Consider the following 26,203-nt stretch of genomic DNA (forward strand, 5'->3'; position numbering starts at 1 on the left):
GCTTAAAATATAACAAGCACTGTATGGAGATTAGAGAACAGGACTGTAAATCTTCAGGCAAAGATTATCTGATAGTATTTTTATTTGATTTTTGAAAAGCATAGTACAAAAAAACCCATCAACTTGACAAAGAACTGCAACAAATGTCTGAGGTATAATCTCTCAAATAATAGCACCATCAAAAGGAAAAAAGCACTTTGGAAAAAAAGAAATACATATTGACACTGAGCAGAATAGCAAGCCTATCTAACATCTCCAGATAAGATTCTTCCCCATCCAAAAACCTAGTTGTGCTCCTTGAGGTCTGCTCTGGGTTTATATTTTAAAGTTACTTAATATAAGCAGTATTACTGATCTGACAAATTACTCTACATTTCTAGCATAGCTGGCAGTCCCTGCAGCCTCTCCTTCTCTGACCAATGGATGCAAGGACAGCTGTGATTATATTTCTTGGAGGCAGGGGATGCAACCTCCCAGGAGCCTTTTGTCAATATATTTTATCTGGCCATCTGCTAATACTTAGAACTTAATTAATATGCCCTGGTTGCATCCAAATTGGACTACTGTTGCCTTCCCCTAGTGCTTCCAGATGTTTTGGACTACAACTCATTCCACAGTCCTGCAGCCAGGATTTTTGTTGGGGGGGGCAGACCTTTTGTTGGGGGGGGGCAGACCCTCAGTTTGCTATATATTTTAATTGATTTGTGTGGGGCAGCTGCTCCTCCCTTGGCTACACCCATGGTCCTGTTGTAGACGCTATATACGTCTTTAATAATATCTTTAATAATGATTTTAACTAATTGACCTGAAATGGACATTGAGCTAATTGGCTTGTTATTTCCTGAACTCCCCACCCCCACCCCACAATCCCTGTTTTAAAAAAACTCTGTTACAAACTTTCCTTCCTTCTATCATTTTTTTGGGGGGGTTGTTTTTTTTAAAAAGATCATTTAGATATAAACTATGGATTGTGAAAAAGATGCGCAAATTAAGCAGCTTTTTATATTTTAATATGTTTGTTGCCCTTAAATATTATACACAGGGCAGTTTACTAAAAGAAGGAAATATGAAACCTAAAAATACAATTGAGTGCATAATTTTGAAATACAGATAATTGGGGGGGGGGGACCTTTTCCCAGTGGGCCGCTAGGTTTTTTGACACTTTTGGGTGCAGAATACATGCATTCCTGGCTAGGATGATAGATGAAAATTCCAAAATATCACAACACAGCACAAGGATCTCTAAAACTCAACACCGCATCTTCTCCCAATCATCTTTTCTCTAAACATCTGAGTACTACTTGCTTGACACCTGGCTCTTGTAGAGGTGATAAACTTGCTGCTTTTCTTAAGCTAGGAGAACACTCTTAGGAATGCACCAGCAACCAGCAAGTAGTCTGACAGGCAATATCTAAAGTAAACAAGATTTTTCATGCCTGACTGGAACTAAGCCCTCCAGTTTGCAGTTGGAGGCAGACAAATTGTGATGGGAGAATAGGATCTGCTGCCTCTCCAGGCTTATCTGCAGGTGGAGCTTGCTTTTTTTTTTTTTTTTTTTGTAAGCTCTCCACTGTACAGAAGACTGCATAGGTTGCTGATGTAAAGTCAGAGACCAGAGATTTCAGTATTGCTTTGAAATCCATCTGTATACGTTTGCATTGAAAATGTGCACAAGTTGTTCCCAGATAAAGACAGGAAGGAAATTCTCATAAGGCTAGACAATAGATTTTAAAACATTGGTTTCTTCCCTTTGGAATATGGAGAATATGGGTTAGGCTATTTCATTAGCAGTGTAAAAAAAATGTAAGCATTTCACCAGGGCCTGGCAGCCTGGGCTCATCACACTTTGGGTCTAGAAACTGAGGATAAGAATATGCTTGTAGGAGCAAGTTCTGTTCTCAGTGCCTCCCGCTGAAATTCAGTGGAACTAAGTAAATGGGTAAATAGCAGAGACATCACCTTGCCAACAAAGGTCCGTATAGTTAAAGCCATGGTTTTCCCAGTAGTGATGTATGGAAGTGAGAGCTGGACCATAAAGAAGGCTGATCGCCAAAGAATGGATGCTTTTGAATTCTGGTGCTGGAGGAGACTCTGGAGAGTCCCATGGACTGCAATAAGATCAAACGCATCCATTCTGAAGGAAATCAGCCCTGAGTGCTCACGGGAAGGACAGATTGTGAAGCTGAGGCTCCAATACTTTGGCCACCTCATGAGAAGAGAAGACTCCTTGGAAAAGACCCTGATGTTGGGAAAGATGGAGGGCACAAGGAGAAGGGGACGACAGAGGACGAGATGGTTGGACAGTGTTCTCGAAGCTACAAACATGAGTCTGACCAAATTGCAGGAGACAGTAGAAGACAGAAGTGCCTGGCGTGCTCTGGTCCATGGGGTCACGAAGAGTCGGACACGACTAAACGATTAAACAACAACAACAAGTAAATGGGATATAGTATCAGAGTTGAACTAGAGCAATGCCTGCCTCTTGTCCCAGCCACCAGATGTTTTTAAACTTGGCCTGACAAACATCCTTTTCCTCCTTCCATATAAATGATTTGTATTATTTGCTTCTATGGAGGAAGGGGGAACAGGAGTAAGACTCTGCCTTGACCTCCCAATGTACATCCTCCACCAACAAGAACTTCATGGTTGGGAAGTCCCTGTAGCATACAAGCATTCATTCAGCAACTTCTTGCTTTCCAGACGACATAATAAATGAGCATGTCCCCACTTTCTCTTGAGGAGAAGTGGAAGAGGCTATGAATCTAATTGTGTGGGGTGTTGGATCTTCTTCAGTGACGATATCTGCAAAATTCTGCATGTATTTTGCATTTGGTGTGATCCGGTTATTAAGAATCTACTTCCATTACCCTTGATAATGTTGGTGTTGATATTTGTGTGCTGCTGAGAATGGGGCTAATTTAGGGTTGATTTCCCCACCCCACCCCCTCTTCCAGTGGAGCCAGAGTATGCAGAATTTTCTCTCTTCTGAGGATGCTCTCCTGCTAGCTGGGTGTCATTCCTCATTATTTCATGCCATTTCACTCTACTCTAGCTTCCATTTCTGCTTCTTTTACACCAGACAGTCATAAATATTCATGCGGGCTTCCGTCATCCCTTTAGTCTTGTATACTTAGCTCATGGCCTGTTACTACTACTTTTTTAAAGGGCTTTGTCTTAGCATGCCAGTGGAGAGGGCTGTTTAGTGTACTAATGCTTGAGACTCTTAGCTTTGCAGTCTCCCTTTTGAGAGCTACAGACTCACTTTGTGTTTGCAGGTCTTTTTTTTGGAAATTTAGCCATCAGTTGCTGCATCTGGATGATGATTCTAGAGAATTTTAAACATTCTTACATCTAACTGAATTTTATTGTGAGTTTCCATATTATCTCACCCACTTTATATACAAGTCACAGTATCCTCTGTACTCTTAAATATTCATTTCTTGCTGTGACTCTAGCATGTCTCACCATATCTGTCTAAGCTGTTTAACTTACAAAATCAGGGGCATGTACTAACTAGCATGAAATTTGGCCCCAACTTCCTACAAATCCTCAAACAAATATACCCCCAAGCCTCAGCAAAATGCAGAACTAACAATATGGACTCTAATACCACAGCAATCCAAAGAGGCACAAAACAAGGATGCCCACTGTCTCCCTTCTTATTTATCCTGGCTCTGGAACCCTTAGCAATCCGAATCTGAGCAGCCACAGACATCAAGGGAGTGGAAATAAAAGGCAGAACCTATAAATTAGGGCTCTTTGCAAAATTTACTTGTAGGCCCGACACCATTGCAAATGTGTTGAGTTCTCTGATTAGAGAGGTTGCTGTGTTTAAGGTGTCTGGTGTTGTGGCCATTAGGACATCTGCAAAGTCAGAAGCTATGTGCTTCAACACCCCTCCTCACACCCAAAAAGAACTCACTAATGTCACCAAGATAAAACTTTGCCACACCAAGTTCAGATACCTAGGGGTACAAATAACCAGAAACGTCAATAAATTATATCTCCACAACTACAAGCCCCTGTGGCGCCAAATAAACAAAGACCTAAAGAGATGGAACAACACGAATTTCACTCTCTCAGACAAAATAGCCATGATCAAAATGATCACTCTCCCAAAACTAACCTACCTATTCCAAACCCTCCCAATCTGGATCCCCTCAACCCAACTCCGCAGTTGACAGGGAAAACTACACTCCTTTATCTTCTCACACAAAAAACCAAGAATAAGCCCCGAAGACCCGCACCTCCCCACCTCAGAAGGAGGATGGGGAATCCCCAAGAAAGAAACATATTACATTGCCAACCAAATATGCCATATAATCCCATATATACTAGAAGATGAGACAAAACAATGGATACACCTAGAGAGGGGCACAATTGAAAATAACTGCACAACAGCATACCCTCTCCTCCCAAACAAACTAAGCAAAATTCCCACAACACTTAACAGGTACACACAGACCACGCTCAAAGCATGTAAAACAGTAATAGGCAAACTATCCCCAATCCCATCCCCACTAATTTCCCTGGCGTACCACCCATTATTCCACCACGCAGCACAAAACCTCCAGATTAAAACCTGGCAAACCAAAGGCTTATATCGCCTAGGGACGCGGGTGGCACTGTGGGTAAAAGCCTCAGCGCCTAGGGCTTGCTGATCGAAAGGTCGGCGGTTCGAATCCCCGCGGCGGGGTGCGCTCCCGCTGCTCGGTCCCAGCGCCTGCCAACCTAGCAGTTCGAAAGCACCCCCGGGTGCAAGTAGATAAATAGGGACCGCTTACCAGCGGGAAGGTAAACGGCGTTCCGTGTGCTGCGCTGGCTCGCCAGATGCAGCTTTGTCACGCTGGCCACGTGACCCGGAAGTGTCTCCGGACAGCGCTGGCCCCCGGCCTCTTGAGTGAGATGGGCGCACAACCCCAGAGCCTGTCAAGACTGGCCCGTATGGGCAGGGGTACCTTTACCTTTACCTTTTTAGACTTCTATAAAAATAACAAACCTTTGGCAACACAAGAAATACAAGACAAACTAGAAGACACCCAAATGCCCTGGTTAACACATCACCAATTACATGCCCTCTTAAACAATCCAGTAGTAAAATCAGTAGCAACTAGGCTCCTGACAACCTTCGAAGACCTCCTCCTAACAACAAAGGGACATGGTAGAGGGATGGTATCCGTAATATACAAAATACTACTCCAAAATCCCGTGAACTCCCTAGACGCGTGCGCAGACGCGGGTTGTGAACGTGCATCCCGCACGGATCACGTTCGCAACCCGAGTGTCCACTGTTTACACTCTCAGGATGTCTGTCCAGTGCAACCCCACCCCCAATTTCAGCACCAAGGAGAACTCCCATTCTATACATTTGTGTGCGTTTTAAAAAAAACAATGACACACAAATGCTGCACCAATGATTTCTTGAGAGAGAGTTGTAGAAGCTCAGAAGATCATCAGTGCTCCGAAAGCACGGTCTGATGAAGTAAAAGAGGAGGGTAGGAGACAATACTAACTGGTATGTCCCTCATTTGCAAGAATGCCTCAGGTCAAGGAGTTGATCAAGGGGAAAATGCCTTTTTGAGTGGAACAGAAAGTGTGTCTCCAGTTTTAATCTGGGAAATGGCCCTTGGTGCCATTTTAAGAAACATTGGTGGGGAATTCGGCAATCTATTACAGGATGCTAATAGCTTTTCCTCTTCCTCTGTGTTAACAGTCCTGAAAACTTTAAAAAAAAAAAAAAAACACAAGAGGAATCTACTTGCAGCGTATGGGCCATACAGGCACTTTCCTTACATGTAGCCCTTCTCTAAAGTGCAGAGTCATTGTGAATCCAAAATAAGAGAATCTAATGAAATGTGAAGGGATTGGAGCACTGAAAAGCATTTGCAGCGACTCAAATTTGAGGAGCTGCTTCTTCTGGCTGATAAAAAATAATAATTTACAGCTTTATTTGTAGGCAAATTGCCTCACAGTGGGACTAATTTTCCAAGGAAGTGATTAAAAAGCCCATTTTCAAAACCTTAATGTAAGATTGGCCAAAGCACCAGTTAAAGAGCAGAAAGAGCAAGACTATTTGTGCAGATAAATTTCATTTCCCCCCTCCTCAAGTTTTACTTTTGCTCTTTTCTCCCACTCCCTCAAATTCCTAATCTTGCTGCCCAGAGCAATTATGGCAATGACTTGCAAATATAGCAAGGGTTCTTTTTCCACAGTGCTGAGGCAGTGTGCTGTTGGATGGACAGTTACAGGAGCAGCAAATAAAAGAGCATGTTAATTGGAACCACTGTAAATTAGTCCCACTGTCAGGCAATTTGCTGCCTACAAATAAAGTAGGGAGAAACAATATGACAAATACAGAATTTTGACCAATGTGGAAAGAGGTTAGTGTTTGTGTGCCCGAAAGGCAAGAGGAAAGAATGAACAGCAGTGGAACTGGCCTAGTCGGTAATGAAAGAAGCAGAACACGCATTTCAGGCAGGTGAATGTTAACCCAACCTCTCATAAACACTTCTGTGCCTTTGGTGCCTCATTTTGGTTCGAATGTAGAAGAATTCAGCAAACCAGAAGAGATGTTAATGGGACTGGTGCTTATCTCCTTGTTATCTTCATATATGTTTGCAGAACCATGAAAGGTCCAATTATGTGTTTTAATGTTGTAACCTGCCCTGTAAGGTTCACTCTAAGGGTGGTTGTTGTTATTATTTATTATTATCATTTATTGTTGTTACGCCCCAGTACATTTTAACACAGCGTGGTTATAGACGGGGCTGTCACTGTTTTGTAAAACTCAGTACTGTATTGGCCTGAAAATAAGCTGCACTTTTTTCCAAATTCTGATCGTGAAAAGTTAAAGTGTAGCTTTTATTCATGACCTTACGCCGCTGGCAAAGTGGCGCAGCTCCCCCCCAAAGCATCCTGGGAGCGCAGGGCAATGGCGCCCATCCCATCCGCAGCTCCCAAGACTCCCCCAAGCCGCTGAATTTTAAAGGTGTGGCTTATTTGTGGGTGTGGCTTATATTCAGGCCAATATGGTGTCTCACTTTGGACAGCAGGCTGATCAAATGAATCCACTGATAGTTGCTTATTCTTAATGTAACAGCGAACTTGAACACTAGTGATTAGAAGCAGGTGAGCAGATTACCAAGAATCACTGGTGGGCAGTGCTGCAGTTCAAGCCCATATATCACAAGCACGGTGGAAGTCCTCTGTAATAGATGTGTGGGGCCTAGTAGTGATTACTTATTGGTGAGGAACAGCACTTTGTGCATACGTATGCAAATGAAACTCTTTTACCTGTGTTCCAGAGCAGAAGCCTGGTGTTGAGAACAGGTTGTAGTGTTAATGGATCAAATTAAGCCCACAGAGATGATGAGCAGAGCTCCTGCCCATGCTTTCTGAGTGGGCTCCCATCAGCAGACCCTGGCAAATCATAGGTATTTGCTCATTGTAGCTAGCGAGACAAGCAACTTGGAAGCTGCAATGCAGGTTCCTTTGCAGTTGCACCCAGCGCTTGGCTGGCACCAGCCAATTGATTCAGGGATCAAGATTGATTTGAGTGAGGAACCTATTCTTACTTTACTTTGTTGGAACGAGAACTGAAAAAGCAAAATATAGAGGTTCTTGCCCTTATTTGAGTACAAAATAGTATGTATTATTGTGTGTTTGTTTTTAATATGCAGCGTGGGGAATAGCTACTTGGGCTTTGGTTCAATGCCAGTTTAGCTCTTAGTGTGATTTCATGTTGGGGCATCCTATTGCCCTCTAATTTTATTTTATTACTCTTTCAGTTTAAGGTTACTCATTTTGTCGATTGAGGTTTTGTTTAAGGTGCCTATTGCACTCGGCTTTGAACTTTTGGAAAGCTGTCAATACATTTTAAAATGAATTTTCAATTGTTCAATCCAATCAGAGGAGCTTCTAAATGGAAACAGGGCGGGGGGAGGGGAGGTTCCCAGAATACCTGTTGGCTCCTCCCAATGGAATGGAATATTTGCCTTTTCCCCATCCATGCATCAATTCCTTGCACAAAGCATGCAGTTCAAACTCCTCAATCAATTACGTAGAGGTAGCCAGGGAAATAGTTGCAAGACTGGCATTTTAGCTTCCAAACACCAGAGTCATCATTGGCAAAAAGAATGCTTTCAAACAGCTGAACTAAAGTTATAGCAGTGTAGCCATGTAGATAAATGCTAACCCTAAAAGCTTGCCTATGTTCTGTCCTAGAGCTGTTTGAAGGGCAATGCGACCAAGACAGGACCTTTCTTTTCCTCAAGCCACTGGCTAATTGCCACATTTCCTTACATTTTAATTTGGCTACTGTGCAGAATTATGAGATGTCACCATTTTGTGTGAGCATTTGCCTAAAAGCTCACCATTGCACATGCAAGCCACTGAACGACGACTGAGGCACTAGACTCCCCTCCTGCTCTCCTAACAGTACATGATGTTCCTGGCTGCTTGAATCCATGTGAGCAGCTGCTCCCACTAGAAATAGCTGCTTTAGCTTTCCTTGCTAGCTTTCAGAAATATACTCTTAAATGTCTGATATTTAGACATTGAACTTTCCACTCAGTACTTGATGTGCTTGGCTGATGTGAAAGAGCTGTTCCATAGGCTTAGCCTGTTGTGTATGCATTGGCTGCTGTGAGATTGAGGCAGAGCTGGGAATCAGGTTTAAATTTCCATTTTGGGCTTATCCACACTTACCTTACCAGGCATGGTATGCACTTTAAAGCTCTTTATCCAGACACCCTCTCCCCCTCTTTTTGCTCTGGAGTTTTCCTGCAAAAACCCGCTCTTCAGAGCTCAATCGGAGCAAATGGCAAACTGCAGAAAACCCCAATTTGTTCCAACGGAGCACTGAAGAGCTTTGAAGCCTACATCTGTGCCTGGAAAGAGTGGGGCAATCGTTGTGCGGATAAGCCCTCGGCATTAAAACTCTAATGAAAGTGGTTAGCAGAGGCTTTTAGAATTCTTCTTATCTGAACCCACCCCAGAGTATTTACCTGGTAGAATGTAATGTAAACAGAAGAGAGTTCTTAAACATGTACAGTGGTGCCTCGCAAGACAAAAATAATCCGTTCCGCGAGTCTCTTCGTCTAGCGGTTTTTTCGTCTTGCGAAGCAACCCTATTAGCGGATTAGCGCTATTAGCGGCTTAGTGGCTATTAAAGGCTTAGCGGCTTAGCGGCTAAAAGGCTATTAGCGGCTTAACGGCTTAGAAAAGGGGGGGGAAGCGGGGAAAAATCGCAAGACTCGCAAGCCGTTTTCGTCTTGTGAAGCAAGCCCATAGGGAAAATTCTCTTGCGAAGCAACTCAAGAACGGAAAACCCTTTCGTCTAGCGGTTTTTTCGTCTTGCGAAGCAACCCTATTAGCGGATTAGTGCTATTAGCGGTTTAGTGGCTATTAAAGGCTTAGCGGCTTAGCGGCTAAAAGGCTATTAGCGGTTTAGCGGCTAAAAGGCTATTAGCGGTTTAGCGGCTTAGAAAAAGGGGGGGAAAGCGGAAAAAATCGCAAGACTCGCAAGACGTTTTTGTCTTGCAAAGCAAGCCCATAGGGAAAATTGTCTTGCGAGGCAACTCAAAAACGGAAAACCCTTTCCTCTAGCGGGTTTTTCGTCTTGTGAGGCATTCGTCTTGCGGGGCACCACTGTAAACTCAGGCTAGCTGGGCATTGTATCCTTTCTACCACTGGTCGGTTTATCCAGGCCCTGTGGCAGTTCATTTCCTAGGGTAAAATCCTAAAAAAAAAACAAAAAAAACCTCAACAACTTTGGTCAGCCTTTGGGTCGGCCCTCACGGCCCTTCACTTCATCAAATCTGGCCCTCTTTGCAAAAAAGTTTGGACACCACTGCTTTCTACCTTTCTACTCTTGTTTCCCCCTCTGTCTAATGATTAGATGGGGAAGTGGAAAAATATCTGCTTTTGCAAAGATTAGCCTTCCACAAGCTGGGTTCTGGCCTGTGGAGTCAGAAGTACCTCCATGCTCAGCCACTACTTTTTGGGGCTCTCTTAAATATCTGCATGCTACTTTATCTCCAGTAGTTAACATACGTTAATTTAGCTTAGTCCTTTGGGGTTTGTAAGAAAGGGTCTTTTTGAAAGATACATCTTGTTTTATGTAAAGCCTTTCTTTGAATTTTCCTTGAATCTTTCCTAGGGAAAGAAATTTTTCATTAAATTTCATTAAATTGAACTAAAACAAAGCCCTCGCAGTAGGTAACAGAGTAGCAGAAATCAGTTAAGGTAGCAGGCTGAATGGCTATTTGAAACTAAGCACCAATTGAGAAAGTTTAATAAAAGTTTAAGTATTTTATGAAACCTGCGAACCCCCAAGATTGTTGGCAGACCTCTAAAGGAACACGAAAGAGCACTCAGAATAGTGGTAGTAAAATGAAGCTTGCTTTCCATCACAAACAATAGAAATAGTTTCTTACAGAATAAAACACACCTTAACTGCCTTCTACCTTTTGGTTTGGCCATGCTGAAAACACACTCTGATTTCAGCAACAGTATTCATTAGAATCCACAATTTTGGCATCCATTAAGTTTTCAGGCACTTTTGCTTTCAGAGAGCATCTTATTATTTTTATTTTACTTTAATTATTTTATTTTTATTATTTGTACCCCACCCATCTGAGTGGGTTGCCCCAGCCACTCTGGGTGGCTTCCAGAATATCCAGAAACATCATAAAGCATCTAGCACAAAAAACACCCGGATGTCTTCTAAAGGTTGCATAGTTACTTATCTCCTTGACATCTGATGGGAGGGCGTTCCACAGGTGGGTGCTACTACCAAGAAGACCCTCTGCCTGTTTCCCTGTAACCTCAAGTGTAGACTCAAGATCACTCCCAGAATGCCCTGCTGCAACATACGTTGGTTTCATGGCAGCTATGCAAGGATTCCTGCATATACGAGCCCTAAGAGCCAGTGTGGTGTAGTGGTTAAGAGCGGTAGTCTCCTAATCTGGGGAACCGGGTTCGCGTCTCCGCTCCTCCACCTGCAGCTGCTGGGTGACCTTGGGCCAGTCACACTTCTTTGAAGTCTCTCAGCCCCACTCACCTCACAGAGTGTTTGTTGTAGGGGAGGAAGGGAAAGGAGATTGTTAGCCGCTTTGAGACTCCTTAAAGGGAGTGAAAGGTGGGATATCAAATCCAAAACTCTTCTTCTTCTTCTTCTTACACTGATTCTCTGATGGCAAGATTTTGGAAAACCACTGATCCAGCAATTCCAGGCACTTAGGAAGCCACCTTTCCCCAGCTCCATCTGGCTATGCTGGTGATCAGACCTGGGAATTCTTGGTTGTAAGCCTGGCCTACTGTTGATTACAGTCCCTAGGCGCAGAATGCCACTGCTGTATTAGGTTATCTTAATGATAGCATATAACGAATGTTGAATGGTGTTCCTGTGTGCCCATTGGGTGTGAGAGATTGCAGGCAAATGTAACTACAGTGGTACCTCTGGTTGCGAACGGGATCCGTTCCGGAGGCCCATTTGCAACCTGAAAAGAACGCAACCTGCGTCAGTGCACATGTGGGTGGTGATTCGCCGCTTCTGCGCATGCGCGTGACGTCATTTTGCGCGTCTGTGTGAGCGGCGAAACCCGTTCCAGTACTTCCGGGTCGCCATGGGACGCAACCTGAAAACGCTCAACCTGAAGCAAACGTAACATGAAGTATGACTGTATACAGGACCGCTAGTTAGTGCATGAAGGGGTAGAGGAAAATAGAGTTGTATTGCTAGACAGACTCAGCTAGGCACAACCCTCTGCTTTGGGGAGGGAGGAAGTGAAGCCTTTCCACTTCCTTTCTCCATCCCTCCTTCCCACACCATGTAACCAAAGAAGGATAGCATGTGAAAGCTTGCTCCCAAACTTTGAGCACTGGTTTGGAACTATGTTCTGTATTTTCTAACCAAGGGTTTTCTGCCTGTACTACCCGTGTTGCTGCACGGAACAATGCATGACTGATACCTTGAGTCTGCAAGTGAAACGTTTTAAACTTAACAGTGTGTGGCCTGCAGATTGCAAGAGAGCTAGAAGCTCAACGACATAAAAAGGTTTAGCAACCTGTATTCCTAACGCTTTATAGTGCCGCTTATTGTTATGAGTTTAATACTTTGCCACTGGGGTTCTCTTTTTGCTAGCCCCATGTTTTGAATCCAAGCACCCCACCAATTCTTTTGTTGTTCACCCACACACGTGGGTCCACAGGGATTCATATATTGAATTTCCTCCCACAGAAGGTGAGATTGAATGTAACATAGATGGGCTGCTGGCCTGATCCAGTACACTCCTCTTGGGTCCTCCTAGGCTATAATGCCCTTCTAATACAGTGAGAGTAAATACTAGTAACAGTGCAGCTTTCATTACTTGTTTGCTCTACTGGCTGGTATTCTGTTACAAAGGGTGGAGTGCTTTGAACATAGGAATGTATTGTGACACCGAATCCTCAGGTCCCATTCCTCTGAATACTGTACTCGAACTTTTGAGTGGGTGTTCTTGCATTATGTAAATCTGTGCATATTAAGAACTGAGCCCACTGCTTCTCTTTAATTACAGACACAGCAGGAAGCGGCTATTGTTGATTCTTATAATCTCAGGAAAGGTACTTCATTGTGCTATCACTTCTGCAATCTTGCACATTAACAGTCCTCACTGAATTAAAATGGTGAGATCCCAGTACTTGAAGACATTTATATGAAAGAGATCCTTTTGTCACCTTAAAGGGAAGTGTGTCCAATATGAGCCACACAAATAGTCATTATGTAGGCTGAAATGAGCTTCATGAAACTCACAGATCAAAATCTTGGAACACGTGGATGAAATGTACTTTAAAGGTTTTGCAAATGATAGTCTTTTATAACAATCCTAATGTAAGAGCTTATAATTTAAGATCTTGTTATATATTTCCCCCTGTTTGAATATACTGAGTAGATAACAGTATATTTTGTCTGGTTTTATGATATTTTATATTGTGCACACCTTGAGATCTTATGAGTGGCTCTGTATATAAATACTTTTATAGAATATGTCAAAGATTGTCTCTCCCCGCCCCCCGAAAAACGGCATCTAAGAACCCTACGCCTTTGAGGTTCTAGGCAACCACAAAATGGTAAAAAAAGAGTAAAGCTAGTAACTTTATGTAGTCTCTTGCTCTGATCTGGTGTTGCCTCCGCCTCCTGAAGCATCTTCACTCTCAAATGCTATCTGTACTGGACGATTTTCCTCTTTGTCGGTTTGATTATATGCCAATCTTCTGCTACAACTTAAGTGTAACACCTGGAATACATTTTTTGGATGTGACTAATACTCTCCCAATTTTGTCTTCCAGTGGGGAAGACCTCTTTGATCACCAGGTTCATGTACGACAGCTTTGACAACACCTACCAGGTAAGACAGTATTTGTTTCATGATTTACAAATGTCAACTTGCATAACGCAGGGATTTATCCAGTGTGGGTTCCCAATAATAGAGACTTTCATGTGATTTTAACACTGTACAGCTGGGAGACAATAGACCCCTTCCACTTGCTTTTAAAAATAATAATAATTTGTGCGCTGGGAGATTGGTTTACTTTCTCAAAGGGGAAGAAAAAAATGGCCGTACATTTTGTTTGGATAACCAAAGCCACTTGGAAGCTTAGGGAGTCCCTGATCTGCCACGAGACACCTTGTTAACAGCTTGATCCAGCTCAGACATAAGAATTTACCCAGATCATGATGATTTGCATTATAAATCAGGAAAAGTAAAGGTAAAAGACCCCTGGACGGTTAAGACCAGTCAAAGGTGACTATGGGGTGCAGGATACACACACAGTAAATTCACATGCCTACTATCTTATGTGTGGGATACGAGTGGCACTGTGGGTTAAACCACAGAGCCTAGGGCTTGCCAATCAGAAGGTCGGCGGTTCGAATCCCCGCAACGGGGTGAGCTCCCTTTACTCAGTCCCTGCTCCTGCCAACCTAGCAGTTCGAAAGCACGTCAAAGTGCAAGTCGATAAATAGGTACCGCTCCGGCGGGAAGGTAAACGGCGTTTCCGTGTGCTGCTCTGGTTCGCCAGAAGCGGCTTAGTCCTGCTGGCCACGTGACCCGGAAGTTGTATGCTGGCTCCCTCGGCCAATAAAGCGAGATGAGCGCCGCAACCCCAGAGTCGTCCGCGACTGGACCTAATGGTCAGGGGTCCCTTTACGTTTAATCTCTATGTAGGGCTAGCTTGTGGTATTTGGGCTTCGTACACTTGATATTGTTGGTTGTTCTTGGTGAGGAAATACTCTCTGCAACCTGCAGTTGAGTGAGTCTAGCTTCTAAGAGAGCAACTGCACGCATTGCAAGTATCTGGCAGCAAGGTGCTCCTGAGAATCCCATCTCCAAATACATCTTAAGTCACCAAGGAAACCCCCCATGCAGGGCTTAAGAAGTCCCTCTGCATGTGGGCTGCTCGCTAAACACACTTTGGGGGTGCTTTCCCCCCTAATTTAAAATAATTTGTAAGGGTAGGTCTTAACATATTTCCTTCCAGTTACGAATTAGTCTTTCCTGCAACGTGAGCAACACTTGACCTAATGGCCAAATGGAAATTCCTGTTGGGTCAGCAGATTTGGCAAAGCACAGCACAACTTGGAGAGGACTCAAGCCTCCCAGTGGAGCAAACATCCTTTCCATTTCCGGCCACTGTAATTACAGAGCCGTTGAAGCAGTTCTTTTATGTAATCATCTGTCTTTCTCATGGTCCCCTTTCAGTCCGCTTTTTCTCTGTGGAGCATGTGCCCTAGATTTTGGCTTCGATCTTTGACCCTATAATAATAGGGCTATCTCCATGGAAAGGAATCTTGGTATAATGAACGAACCAATTGTAAAGTGAATGACTAAAAGCTTGAAACTGCAAGGCATCTCTGCTGGACAGACTCTACCCTGTATGTCACTTTGCCTTGATTTGCATTGGGCGAGTATAATTCGGCCCTGAATTGCATCTGCCCATCCTTCCAGCACCACCCTGGTTATGTTTTGTGGTCTGAATGGTTACAGAGCAGTTCTGTTGGATTTGTGTGCCCACCCACCCCTTGCTTTTCCTGTCTGCTAATCTAGTGAAGCACACTGTCTCTGTGGCCCCCCTCCCTTTAATAGGGGCGGGGAAAGGAGAGATTGAGACAGGCAGCAGTATCTTTTGTAGCTGGGAAAAGGCAGCTCTGTCTGGGGGGGGGGGGCATGGTAGGGAGAGAGCAGCAGTGTGAAAGGAGAGAAGCATCTGCAGAACAGTTACTTGTAAGGCTCGCTCAACTGTCTTTGTCCCTCTGATTCGAGTCTTAACATTAGCTCATGCCTGTACGGCACATGCTCAGATTGCTCTGCAACCATAATTGCCAGCCCTGTGTGTTTTTCCTATCTAAGGAGAGGGAAAACCACCTTTACCCAAGGGGGAGCTCCAGTTGTGTGCTCATAATGAATTGCGCAAACTTCGCCTGAATTTGCATAATTTGTAAGAAACTTTCACTGCTACCAAATATGAGATCTTCAGAGAATGCTTAGTGAAGATGAGGTATAAAATAGGGTAGCATCTATGTCTAGCCATAGTGGAGAAAAGCAATCATGGGAGACAGTTCAGGAACTGTATAGGCAGGTACTAAGGCCTTCCCTGTGGCTTCCAAGCCTTCACTGTATAAATGATTTTAATAGCCATCAGGGTTGAAATGTGAATACTGTGATTCTGAATTTTAAAATCTAAGCCACTGGTAAGGAGAATAGGTGGTCTGCATTGCTGCACTTCTCAAATAAGGGAATGGTCTATTTTATGTATTTTTTATAGTCTTCTCTTCTTTCAAACAGGATCCCAGAGTGGCTATCAATATAAAATTATTGAAAGCAAACAATATAGTAATAAAATGATAATTAAACCGTGAAATCTATACAAATCAGCAGCAACAGTCACTTACAGCCCTAGTAATTTTGGGAGCTAACTCCTTCTAAGGCTTGGACAAATAAAAATGAATTTATCTTATACTTGAAGACTTTTAATCTGGGTGCTAATCAGATATCTCATGGGAGTGTTCTATAATTGGGGTGCTGCCACCAGGAAGATGATGAGGTGAGAATTATGTGGTTAAAAAAGGACAGGTGACTTGTCAGAATTCATGCAGGAAGCAATCTTGTCCGTTTTGCTATGCTGGTCCCATAGAATACTTGGAGTCTGAGAGCAATATATGATTTTAGGCCAATCCCCATGCCTTAGGATATTCAGGCAAGCAGATGTTTGTCTTCTCTTCACCTTCATGGAAAAAGATCCCAGTTTCCCTGGCCAGCATATTAATGGCTTAAAGGGCAAAATTATTTAATGAGCTGTGTTCGAGAGACTATTAAGAGGCAATAGCCATCTTCAGATTTTAAGTGGCTATCGCTTAGATGATGGCACAAATTTGCTTTCTGTTGCTTCGGGTAGGATCTAAACCAATGGGTCCCAATTACAAGAAAAGGGCTTTAGACAAAACTTGAGAAACTCTTGCTTATGGTACGAGATGTTCCATGGCAGAGCAGACTGCCTCATAAGGTTGCAAACTCTTTTAGGGGGACATCCAGCCTCTACTTAAAACCTTAAGACTTGCCATGCCTTGGAACTTAAGATCTTATTACTGTACATGGAAAAAGGAACAGATGGACAGATGATGTTATTAGCTGTGCAGAAATGCCCCTTGCTTTGACAGATATGAAAGTTAACCTGGAGTCCAGGAAATGGTCACTGTTTCTTCTCAGTTTTCATCAGAGGCAATTAGTCCTCGGTGGATGCGATAAAGGTCTGACCTTTATATCAGAAGCTGGGATTGGGTGCTGTTCTTTCTTGTCTAGACCAGGTGGGAATGGGCTTCTGTTTGTTGTTCTCCTTCATTCCCCCCCCCCCCCCCCTGGGAGATTCTGCATGCTTAGCTACTCCGCTACTCCTTCCTGATAAAAAGCTATATCTGAAAGGCTTCTCACAAGCCTGGGGCTATCTAGGGTTTGGTGGTGGAAATAAGACAGCAAGCAAATCATTGTCACTCAGCACCTAGACAGAATATCCCTCATACTGTTGTCAGTCACTAGAAAAATTAAGAAGATTGTATTTAAAATTTGCTGTTTGTATGTGTGGTGCATGTGCCTGCTAGCTCCTGTGCAGGACTTCAGCTGTTGCCTGCCAGTTATTATTAATAAACCGCCTTCAGGAGAACAGCGGAACAGACTTGCAAATCAGTGCAGCATTTCCTACTGAGTGTCAGAAAAACTGAAGGAGACGAAATTGCACATTTTGTAGAGGAGGCTTCTCATAGCACGGAGAGCAAAAGGCTCCATTTTTAATTGCTAACAGGGTGCGCAGGTTTTTCCCATGCTTGTAAATAGTCTCAAATTTTTATATATGAATCTCTGCAAACACACATATACTCCTTGTCGAAGACCAAATTTTGCTGCTTTGGCAAGCATAGAAATGTCTATTTGTCTAGAAAGCCATGCGGGGCCTTATCATTTTGACCACCTTGCATATTTTTAGTGAATCCCATCCTTCATTTGCTTAATTCCAAAGAGATACCACATTTGGCAGAATGGAATGCTGCAGTGGTGTTTGGTGGAGACACAGGAATATATTAAAGTCACGAGAAAGGGCACATTAGCTGTCAGTCATATAATGGGGAACTTATGTGCCTGGGATTCTGTTCAAATCTTAAAGCAGACTTGTTGAGCATACAAAAGAAGAACAGTTGCCATAGCTATATTGACTACTCTTTGTTGGCTTGTCTTCTTCAGCAGCAGTCTTGGAGACATATCTGGGCAAATAACGTATCAGAGATTTGTGAGAATTGTCATTTGGGGAGGCTGCTGAGACATCTGTTGGATCCCATGCAGAAGTATAGTTCCCAGGCTTCTCTGGAAGAGGGGTTGACCTGTTAAAAGTAGTTTAAAAGTTGTGATGTAGATACACCCATTTTGGAATAGGTGTTCGTTCAGCTGGATTTGGCAAATAGGTGGAGCTTTGGATGTGTTTAGAACTTCCGTAATGAAATGCTGGAAACGAAATTAGCTGGAAATGACCAGACTTTTAAGCGTGTTCAAGAAGTTTCCATGGCCCATCTGGAAAACCTAAAATGGAATGACATGAATTATTAGCACCCAAAGTTGCTATGGAAGAAGGTGAATCCTGTTGCATTGGTCTCCCCGCCACCCACCCCTCCCAAGCTAATTTTCAGTGGGGAAGATACCTTTCCTTTCCCAGATAGGGTGTTGAGTATAGTCCTCTGCACGAAAGCCAATATGCCTGAAAGAAACATTCAATCCTCTCCAGCATTGCCTGCTGCTGCTCCTTTCTTTTCTCCCTCCCCCTTCCCTCTCTCAGGTCCAAAACTACCTTCTTCATTATAGCTTTCCCAAAGCACTCCAACTTTACTACCCCATGGCTTCCTTCACTTCTCCCTTGCTAGTTCTATTCTCCTAAATACCCTGAGCAAGGGGCCACATCACATCCATGTCCTGTATGGCACATAACACACTACTTGTGCTGTGACCTTTGAAATTGTTTTTGTGGAGGCAGAAAAACATAGGAGGATCTTCACCGAATGAAGCTATCTGATTTTGGGGACACTCTCCTTTGGGAAATCCTTCATAACTGTTTGCCCTCCTTTGTCGCATGTGCGTGTTTGATCGTGCTTTTTAAAGGAAAGTTCTGGTCTTTTTTGAGCAGTTCCAATTGATCCTGCCATTGGGTAAATTTCGTGATCCATGGATTATTGTGATTGCATCCCTGTAGATCAGAAATGAGCCCCCCCCCATTGTTCAATATTGTAGGAATAAGTGGCCTTGGCATTGTGGCCAATATATGAGGTATTTTTGTCCTTTCCAAATGGCAGGGTAGATCTTTGGTTTTTGGGAACACGACCTAAGCAACCTAAGAAAAAGTAACTTACTTGGTCACTGATGAAAACTTTGTTTTGCAGGCAACTATTGGCATTGACTTCTTATCAAAAACCATGTACCTGGAAGATCGCACAGTGAGTAAGACTTTTGTAGTAACTGGACTACTCTAGTCCAGGGAGCACATTCGCAGTCTAAATGGAACTTAGGTCCAAATGCGAGAGCAGCCTGGCGTTCCAACCATGTCTGTATTGGGTCATGGCTGGAGATGCTACCTCTGTCCCTGTCAGTGCAAACTCTTCCAAATGCCAGATGGCATGTCTACACTGGCTTGAAAAATGTATGGTTCAACGTGCATTTGGGGGCTTACAATTAGATCACACTGCTGTAGAACAGACTATGTGAAAACACAAACCTAGATCTCAGTGGAACACTTGTAGATTTTATGGGGCATTTTTCTACAGATTGGCTTTTTGTTTGCTTTGCAGATAAACTCATTTAAGCCAGCTAGCAATTAACACAGTGAGCAAAAGCTGCCTTACTACCATAATTAGAGATGCAGAATAAGTAAGGTGGATAGTCTGTTCTTGGGCTGAGACAGGGAGGGGGAATCTGTGACCTCCAGATGTTGGGCTCCAATTCCCATCATTGGGTAGCATGTCCATGTCCAGGGATGATGGGAGTTGTAATCCAGCAACATCTGGAAGCCCCACAGCTTCCCCACTGCTAAGCCAGGAGGATGCAGACATTTGCATTTTCCAGGTCTGTCACTGAACAGAATGGAAAAGTGATCCTCTGCTCCCTACATCTGTTTTTCTTTATTTGCAATATCTGCTGCTGTTTCTTCAACCCAAGCAATCAGAGCTGCTTGTAAGGAATAACATTTTATTGTATTATTTATTTCTTAAGCTTATTGGCTGCTATATTCAAGCTATTCAAGATATTCATATTATTAAAGCATAATATCAAAACATGAACTGTTAAAAAGCAATTCCTTCACCCCTTAACATAGGTCCTAACCATAGCTATCAACTTTTCCCTTTTTTAAAGGGAAATTCCCTTATTCCGAATAGGATTCCTCGCAAGAAAAGGGAAAAGTTGACAGCTATGGTCCTAACCATTACAGACAGCCATAAAAAAGAGGGGCTGGATGCCTGATTTAGAAACTCAAATTTGGCTGTCACAAAAGGATGCTGTCCCTTTAAACACATGCACACAGAGGGAGAGCTTTCCGGTTTTTAATTTTATTGTACATTGTTTTTAATCCTTGGAACAACACTGAGGCAGTGGATATATATTTACTTTTTAGTTATCTCATTATAACCCATCTTCTTTGATGGAGCCAAAGATGCTACATTTTGTGCCTTCAGACCCATGCCCCTTTCAAATGGGAAACAGAAGGCAGATACAACACAAGACAAGCTAATTTGGGCTTCAGAAGTTGGTTGGTTTGTATCACTTACCGTATTTTTTGCTCTATAAGACTCACTTTTCCCTCCTAAAAAGTAAGGGGAAATGTGTTTGCGTCTTATGGAGCGAATGCAGGCTGCTCAGCTATCACAGAAGCCAGAACAGCAAGAGGGATTGCTGCTTTCACTGCGCAGCGATCCCTCTTGCTGTTCTGGCTTCTGAGATTCAGAATATTTTTTTTCTTGTTTTCCTCCTTCAAAAACTAGGTGCGCCTTGTGGTCTGGTGCGTCTTATAGAGCGAAAAATACGGTATTTCTTGCTCCTTCACCCAAAGGATGCAGGATGCTGTGCATGATAAATAATGCCAGACACATAACTTAATAACGAAATTTGTTAAACAGTACTTCGACCAGTACAAAATTGCCTCTCACATCTGAGAATGAAACAGCAGTGATACTCTCCCGATACCCAAGGACCCACGAGAACAAAAATGTTTTAACCAAAAAGCAGGGGAGCTTGCCTGCTCTCAGATGCTGCAAAGTTAAAAGGCAACCCCACTGTTTGCCACCTCTTGGTTCCATCTCTTAACATGGCAGTTGCTTTCCCCCAGGCTGGTATATTAGGAAATGTATTGGCAGAGATTATGTTCATGGAATCTAAATGGAATTTACTTGTAGCACTAGACCAGCGTCCAGCAGTGTGGGTGCCCCCGATGATCCTAGGCTTCTCACTGTCCCAAGCCCCGGCCCTTTCTGGGGCATTGTCAGATCGCTTTATGTGAATGCCCGTCATGAATGCTGGTTTGTTTGTGTTTTGACACGCTCCTTTTAACCAAAATGATTCTCTCTACGTGGCCGCTGGCTGGCGATTGGCTTTGCTGATGAAACCCATTTGATCACTGCTCAGCTGATTGTTGACAGCCACTGGTTCCTCATGAAAGATCCGATTTGGTCTGATCTTTCGGCCACCCTGCCCTTGGCACAAGAGAAGGTCCCTCTTTGGAGGGAATGCTTTTAAACATTCCCCTGCAAGCTGTAGCAAGACACCCACTTCTACTGCTTGTGAAGGAAAGCTGCAGATTGGCGCTGCCCTCTGATGATTGGCAGCTGCGCAATCTGTTCCCTGCCTGCCAGAATGGGCGGGCCGCTGAAAAGTCCCGCCCTTCTGCTTCCGCACGCAACCCTAAAGCGGTTCCTTCCATGCATGAGTTTTATATCATTTTTACTTCGCTTTTTTGTTCTTTTTTTTAAAAAAAGCAATCAAAAATTGATTCATTTTTAGTGGCAGTTTGGCTTTTTTTTTTAATTTTCTCCCATCCCACAGATCAGGTTGCAGCTGTGGGATACTGCGGGTCAGGAACGTTTCCGTAGCCTCATTCCCAGTTACATCCGTGACTCTGCCGCTGCTGTAGTAGTTTACGATATCACAAGTAGGTATATTTTGCTCTGGCTTTGACTTTGTTTTTTTTTCTTGCTTGTTTTGACTTGATTTCCGTTAGGTACGGTTGCAATTGTGGGACACAGCAGGTCAAGAGCGGTTCAGGAGCTTGATTCCTAGCTACATTCGTGACTCCACTGTTGCAGTTGTTGTTTATGATATCACAAGTGAGTGGGGGGGAAATTTCTGCATTTCTGGTACTCTCTGCTCTCCCTCCCTCCCTCTTTCTCTATCTCTCTCACATCTATATACACACACACATCTTCAAGCCTAGCTGTGCATGCCATACCACCTTCACCTGCTTGTTCCTCATTGTGGCATGAAAATTTTATGGCTTGGAGCTTCAAGTGGGAGACTTTCTATTGTTTTCCAAACGTCTTGTGTGTAGGGACATGTTTTGAATTGGATTCACTTGAGCCGAACCTTGCAGCTAGCCGGAACTTGCACCTGCAATGTGCATTGATGAAGAGTGTCTTTGAGCACGTGCAGAAAGCATTTCCTCACTGCTGGCTACACAAAATTAACGTGCACATTGGGTACTTCAAAGAGGGAGCTCTTCCAGGCTTCACAAGCGAGACCCCTGGCACTCCTGAAGTACTAAATTTTAAGCACTGTCTCCTATACACAGCATTATATCTGCAAGATTCTTTTCTTGAGTGGACCGTGGTACGTTTGCCCAAAGGTGTGCTAGGGTTTTCACCCTTGAAGCAAAACCTCTACCTCTTTTCTGTTCCATTTTTCACTTCTCTTCCCCCACCCCACCCTGTGTGCCCAGAATTCCTGAAAAGCAAGCTGACCTCATCGCCTTCTTAGTTATCTGCTGTTCTGTGGGTGTCACTGTCATGTGTTTGGCTTCTGCAAACTGTAATTCTCAAACTGAGCTTCTCCACTGAAGTCATTCACTGTTTGCTTCTCTGTTGCTCCTAATAGCTGGGTGTGAGCTCCAAGGATTGTGACACACTCCCCTCTCGTGTGCCACATTTCTTTCTTTCCTAATCAGTTTTGCTCTTTCATTTCCAACTGAGGTATGTACATCTTTAAGAACTATTTAAAAACAAAAACAAAAAAAACTTACCTTCACATGACAAACGAAAAACACAAGCAAAGCATTTTTTAAATTAAAAACAAAACAAAACAAAAACAACTTAAGTTGCAAGAGAACCAAACTTTTTGCAGCTTCATCTCAAATCATCCTGTGTGGAACAAACAGATGGAATCAGAATTGTTGGCATTCGAGGATAAAAAAAGCAAAAATGTATGTTATTTAACCAGCCAGACTTCTCTTGAATGGATACAACAAATGTGCTTTGGGTTCTGATTATAGAATCATAAAATTGTAGGGTTGGAAGGGATCCTGAGGATTATGTAGTCCAAGGATCAGCAATTTTAAATAAAAGGGCACATTCTACTCATGTAAAAACACTAGGCAGGCCCCACAAATAACCCAGAGATGCATTTTAAATAAAAGCACACATTCTACTCCTGTAAAAACACTCTGATTCCCAGACTGTCCGCGGGCCGGATTTAGAAGGCAATTGGGCCTTAGTTTGCCTACCCATGATCTAGTCCAGGGATGTCCAACACATTGATCGCGATCTACTGGTCGATCCCTTCTGGCTCCGGCCCCTCTCCCTGCGCCGGCCTCTATTGTTACAGAAGGGAAGCCGGAGTTTAGAAATGGAGGCTGTCATTGGCCAGTGATCGTAAAGTTAGTGGCTGCTTCTGTTCACCCCTCCCCATTTCCCCTCCTCCAAAAAAGCTCAATAACTTTGAGCTGAACCCCTTAAAAATGGGGGCATTTCCCCTTCCCAAGAAAAGCTCGACAACTTTGACCTGAACCCCTAAAAAATGGGGGTAGAGCACTGCCAGATTTTAATTTTGAAAGTAGATCGCAGTCTCTCTGGAGTTGGCCACCCTTGATCTAGTCCAACCCCCTGCAGTGCAGGAATATGCAGTTGTCCCATATAGGATCGAACCTGCAACCTTGGCATTATCAGCACCACACTGTAAATCAGCTGAGCCCATCCAAGGCATGCTGGCTTGGATACTTAGACAGGCACCCCCCCCCCCCAAAAAAAACCCTTTATTGAAATTTTTAAAAACAAACACTTCATGTTTGTTAATTATTTTTAAGGTAAGCCAACACAAGGAATTTCTTGGAAGGAAAGCCCCCCATCTCCTTCTCTTCCAAGCCCCCCAACTCATTTGTTTAGGTGTGCTTCCTAACCCTCAAGAAGGGCTTTAGTGGGGCGTGGGGGCAAGCTATTTCTTCCATTAATTTATTTGAGGATGCAAACTGTTGTTCAGGCAATCACTCCCCCTGCCCCAAACTCTTGAGCATGCGTGTCATTCCGTGCTCAATAAGTTGCTATTTAAGTCCACGTCGGCTGAGTGAACTTTCTCTGTTTTTAAGTCTAGGGAAGCAGCCGGCCTCAGATTACCCCGGGTGGAAGTAGGCCAATGGAATCTCTGCAGCGGAAGCAGTTTTAACACTTAGCGCCTCTCTTGCTCACAACTGGGGAATGGGCTCAGTTCTCGTCAGATGAAGAATTGTTCAGGCTCTTTGCAGCTGACTACCCCCCCCCCCAAACATTGCCAAGAAATATCATGCCAGGACTGAGCCTATTTTCGTTTTGGATTTTAACTGTTGCTTGCGTTGGATTTCAACTGCTGTGAGCTGCCTCAGCAGCCACTGTTTGCTAGGAAATAAAAATGTACAGTGGTGCCTCGCAAGACGAAAAGAATCCGTTCCGCGAGTCTCTTCGTCTTGCGGTTTTTTCGTCTTGCGAAGCAAGCCCATTAGGGGCTTAGCGGCTTAGCGCTATTAGCAGCTTAGCGGGCTTAGCGGATCAGCTGATAAGCGGCTTAGCGATCAGCTGTTAAGCAGCTTAGCGGATCAGCTGTTAAGCGGCTTAGTGGATCAGCTGTTAAGCGGCTTAGCGGCTTGAGAAAAGGGGGGGGGAGGAAAAAAAACCCTGCAGGAACTCGCAAGACATTTTCGTCTTGCGAAGCAAGCCCATAGGAAATTCGTTTTGCGAAGCACCTCCAAAACGGAAAACCCTTTCGTCTAGCGGGTTTTCCGTCTTGCGAGGCATTCGTCTTGCGGGGCACCACTGTACCAAGCTCTCTGTCCCCAAAAAGGGACTGAGAAAGATAAATCCATGAGCAGCAGCAGCAAGGCTGTTGCAATCCTGCTTTCAACCACTCGTGTGCAATTGTCATTCTGTGCAGGTGTGACGATGTTCTTCCATGCCCGACTACTTTCAAGCCCCTCTTCTCTCCTGTCTTTTTGGGTGGAGAAAGGTTAGATAAAACGAAGTTCAGGGCTACATTTTGCTTCATTCTCTGTCCAGACCTACATGCAAATTTTTCAGAGAGAAACACCGAAAGGCTGGTGTTATTTCTAACCCCCCACCCCCCAAGAAACATGCAGATAACAAGCATACAGAAATATTCCTGGTTTTGTTCTCTGCCCAGTTTAATTTGTATGAACTCCATAGCTCAGCTATTCTGGAGTAATTTTCTCAACAATGCAAATTAACAAATAAAGGAGTTGGCAGTACAAATTCCTTTTTTTTAAAGCTGAGGTCCGTGACCATCCTTTTATCGGGGGCCCACAGACTGTGAATCAAGCATGTATTAATGGGAGAGTAGGTCGCAGTTTAGGGATGCGGGTGGTGCTGTGGGTTAAACCACAGGGCCTAGGACTTGCCGATCAGAAGGTCGGCGGTTCGAATCTCCATGACGGGGTGAGCTCCCATTGCTCGGTCCCTGCTCCTGCCAACCTAGCAGTTCGAAAGCACGCCAGTGGAAGTAGATAAATAGGTACCGCTCTGACGGGAAGGTAAACGGCGTTTCCGTTTGCTGCTTGGTTCGCCAGAAGCGGCTTAGTCATGCTGGCCACATGACCCGGAAGCTGTACGCCGGCTCCCTCAGCCAATAAAGCGAGATGAGTGCCACAACCCCAGAGTCGGTCACGACTGGACCTAATGGTCAGGGGTCCCTTTACCTTTACCTTTTAGGTCGCAGTTTAAGTAAGTAATAGGATATGGTTTATAGTCTCTGTGCATCCATATGAATGCCAACCTGACTTGCCACCTTGGATGGCCCAGGAGGCAGAGTGCCGAGTCTGCTCCTTTTTTATCCACCTCAGCCATGAGGTGGATAAAAGGCTACATGGAAAGGCTACATGGTTTTATTTTTCTCCTATTTGCTTTCTTAGCCTATGTCCCAAGAAAGCTCCATGTAAATAGATTTGATTCATTCTCTCTCTTCCTTAGGGTTATCCATCTCTGAACTGGGGCAGTGGAAAGAACTAGCAGTTCTCCCCCCCTTTTTTACATAGAATCATAGAATCATAGAGTTGGAAGAGACCACAAGGGCCATCGAGTCCAACCCCCTGCCAAGCAGGAAACACCATCAGAGCACTCCTGACATATGGTTGTCAAGCCTCTGCTTAAAGACCTCCAAAGAAGGAGACTCCA

The 26,203-nt window shown here is 43.9% G+C and overlaps 1 protein-coding gene across 2 annotated transcripts in view; it reads left to right on the forward strand.

The window, feature by feature from the left end:
- Nucleotides 1–26,203, forward strand: part of RAB6A (RAB6A, member RAS oncogene family) — a 57,951-nt gene that overhangs the window by 20,647 nt on the left and 11,101 nt on the right. Inside the window, exons 2-4 of one of the 2 annotated variants that reach the window (XM_028725854.2) lie at nt 13,333–13,391; nt 18,956–19,009; nt 21,781–21,886. In XM_028725854.2, the coding sequence (XP_028581687.1) occupies nt 13,333–13,391; nt 18,956–19,009; nt 21,781–21,886 (219 nt within the window). Of the gene's footprint in view, nt 1–13,332; nt 13,392–18,955; nt 19,010–21,605; nt 21,712–21,780; nt 21,887–26,203 lie in introns of both variants that reach the window. The other variant, XM_028725853.2, reaches the window with a different exon arrangement.

This window comes from Podarcis muralis, chromosome 4, assembly GCF_964188315.1.
Source record: "Podarcis muralis chromosome 4, rPodMur119.hap1.1, whole genome shotgun sequence".
Taxonomy (NCBI): Eukaryota; Metazoa; Chordata; class Lepidosauria; order Squamata; family Lacertidae; genus Podarcis; species Podarcis muralis.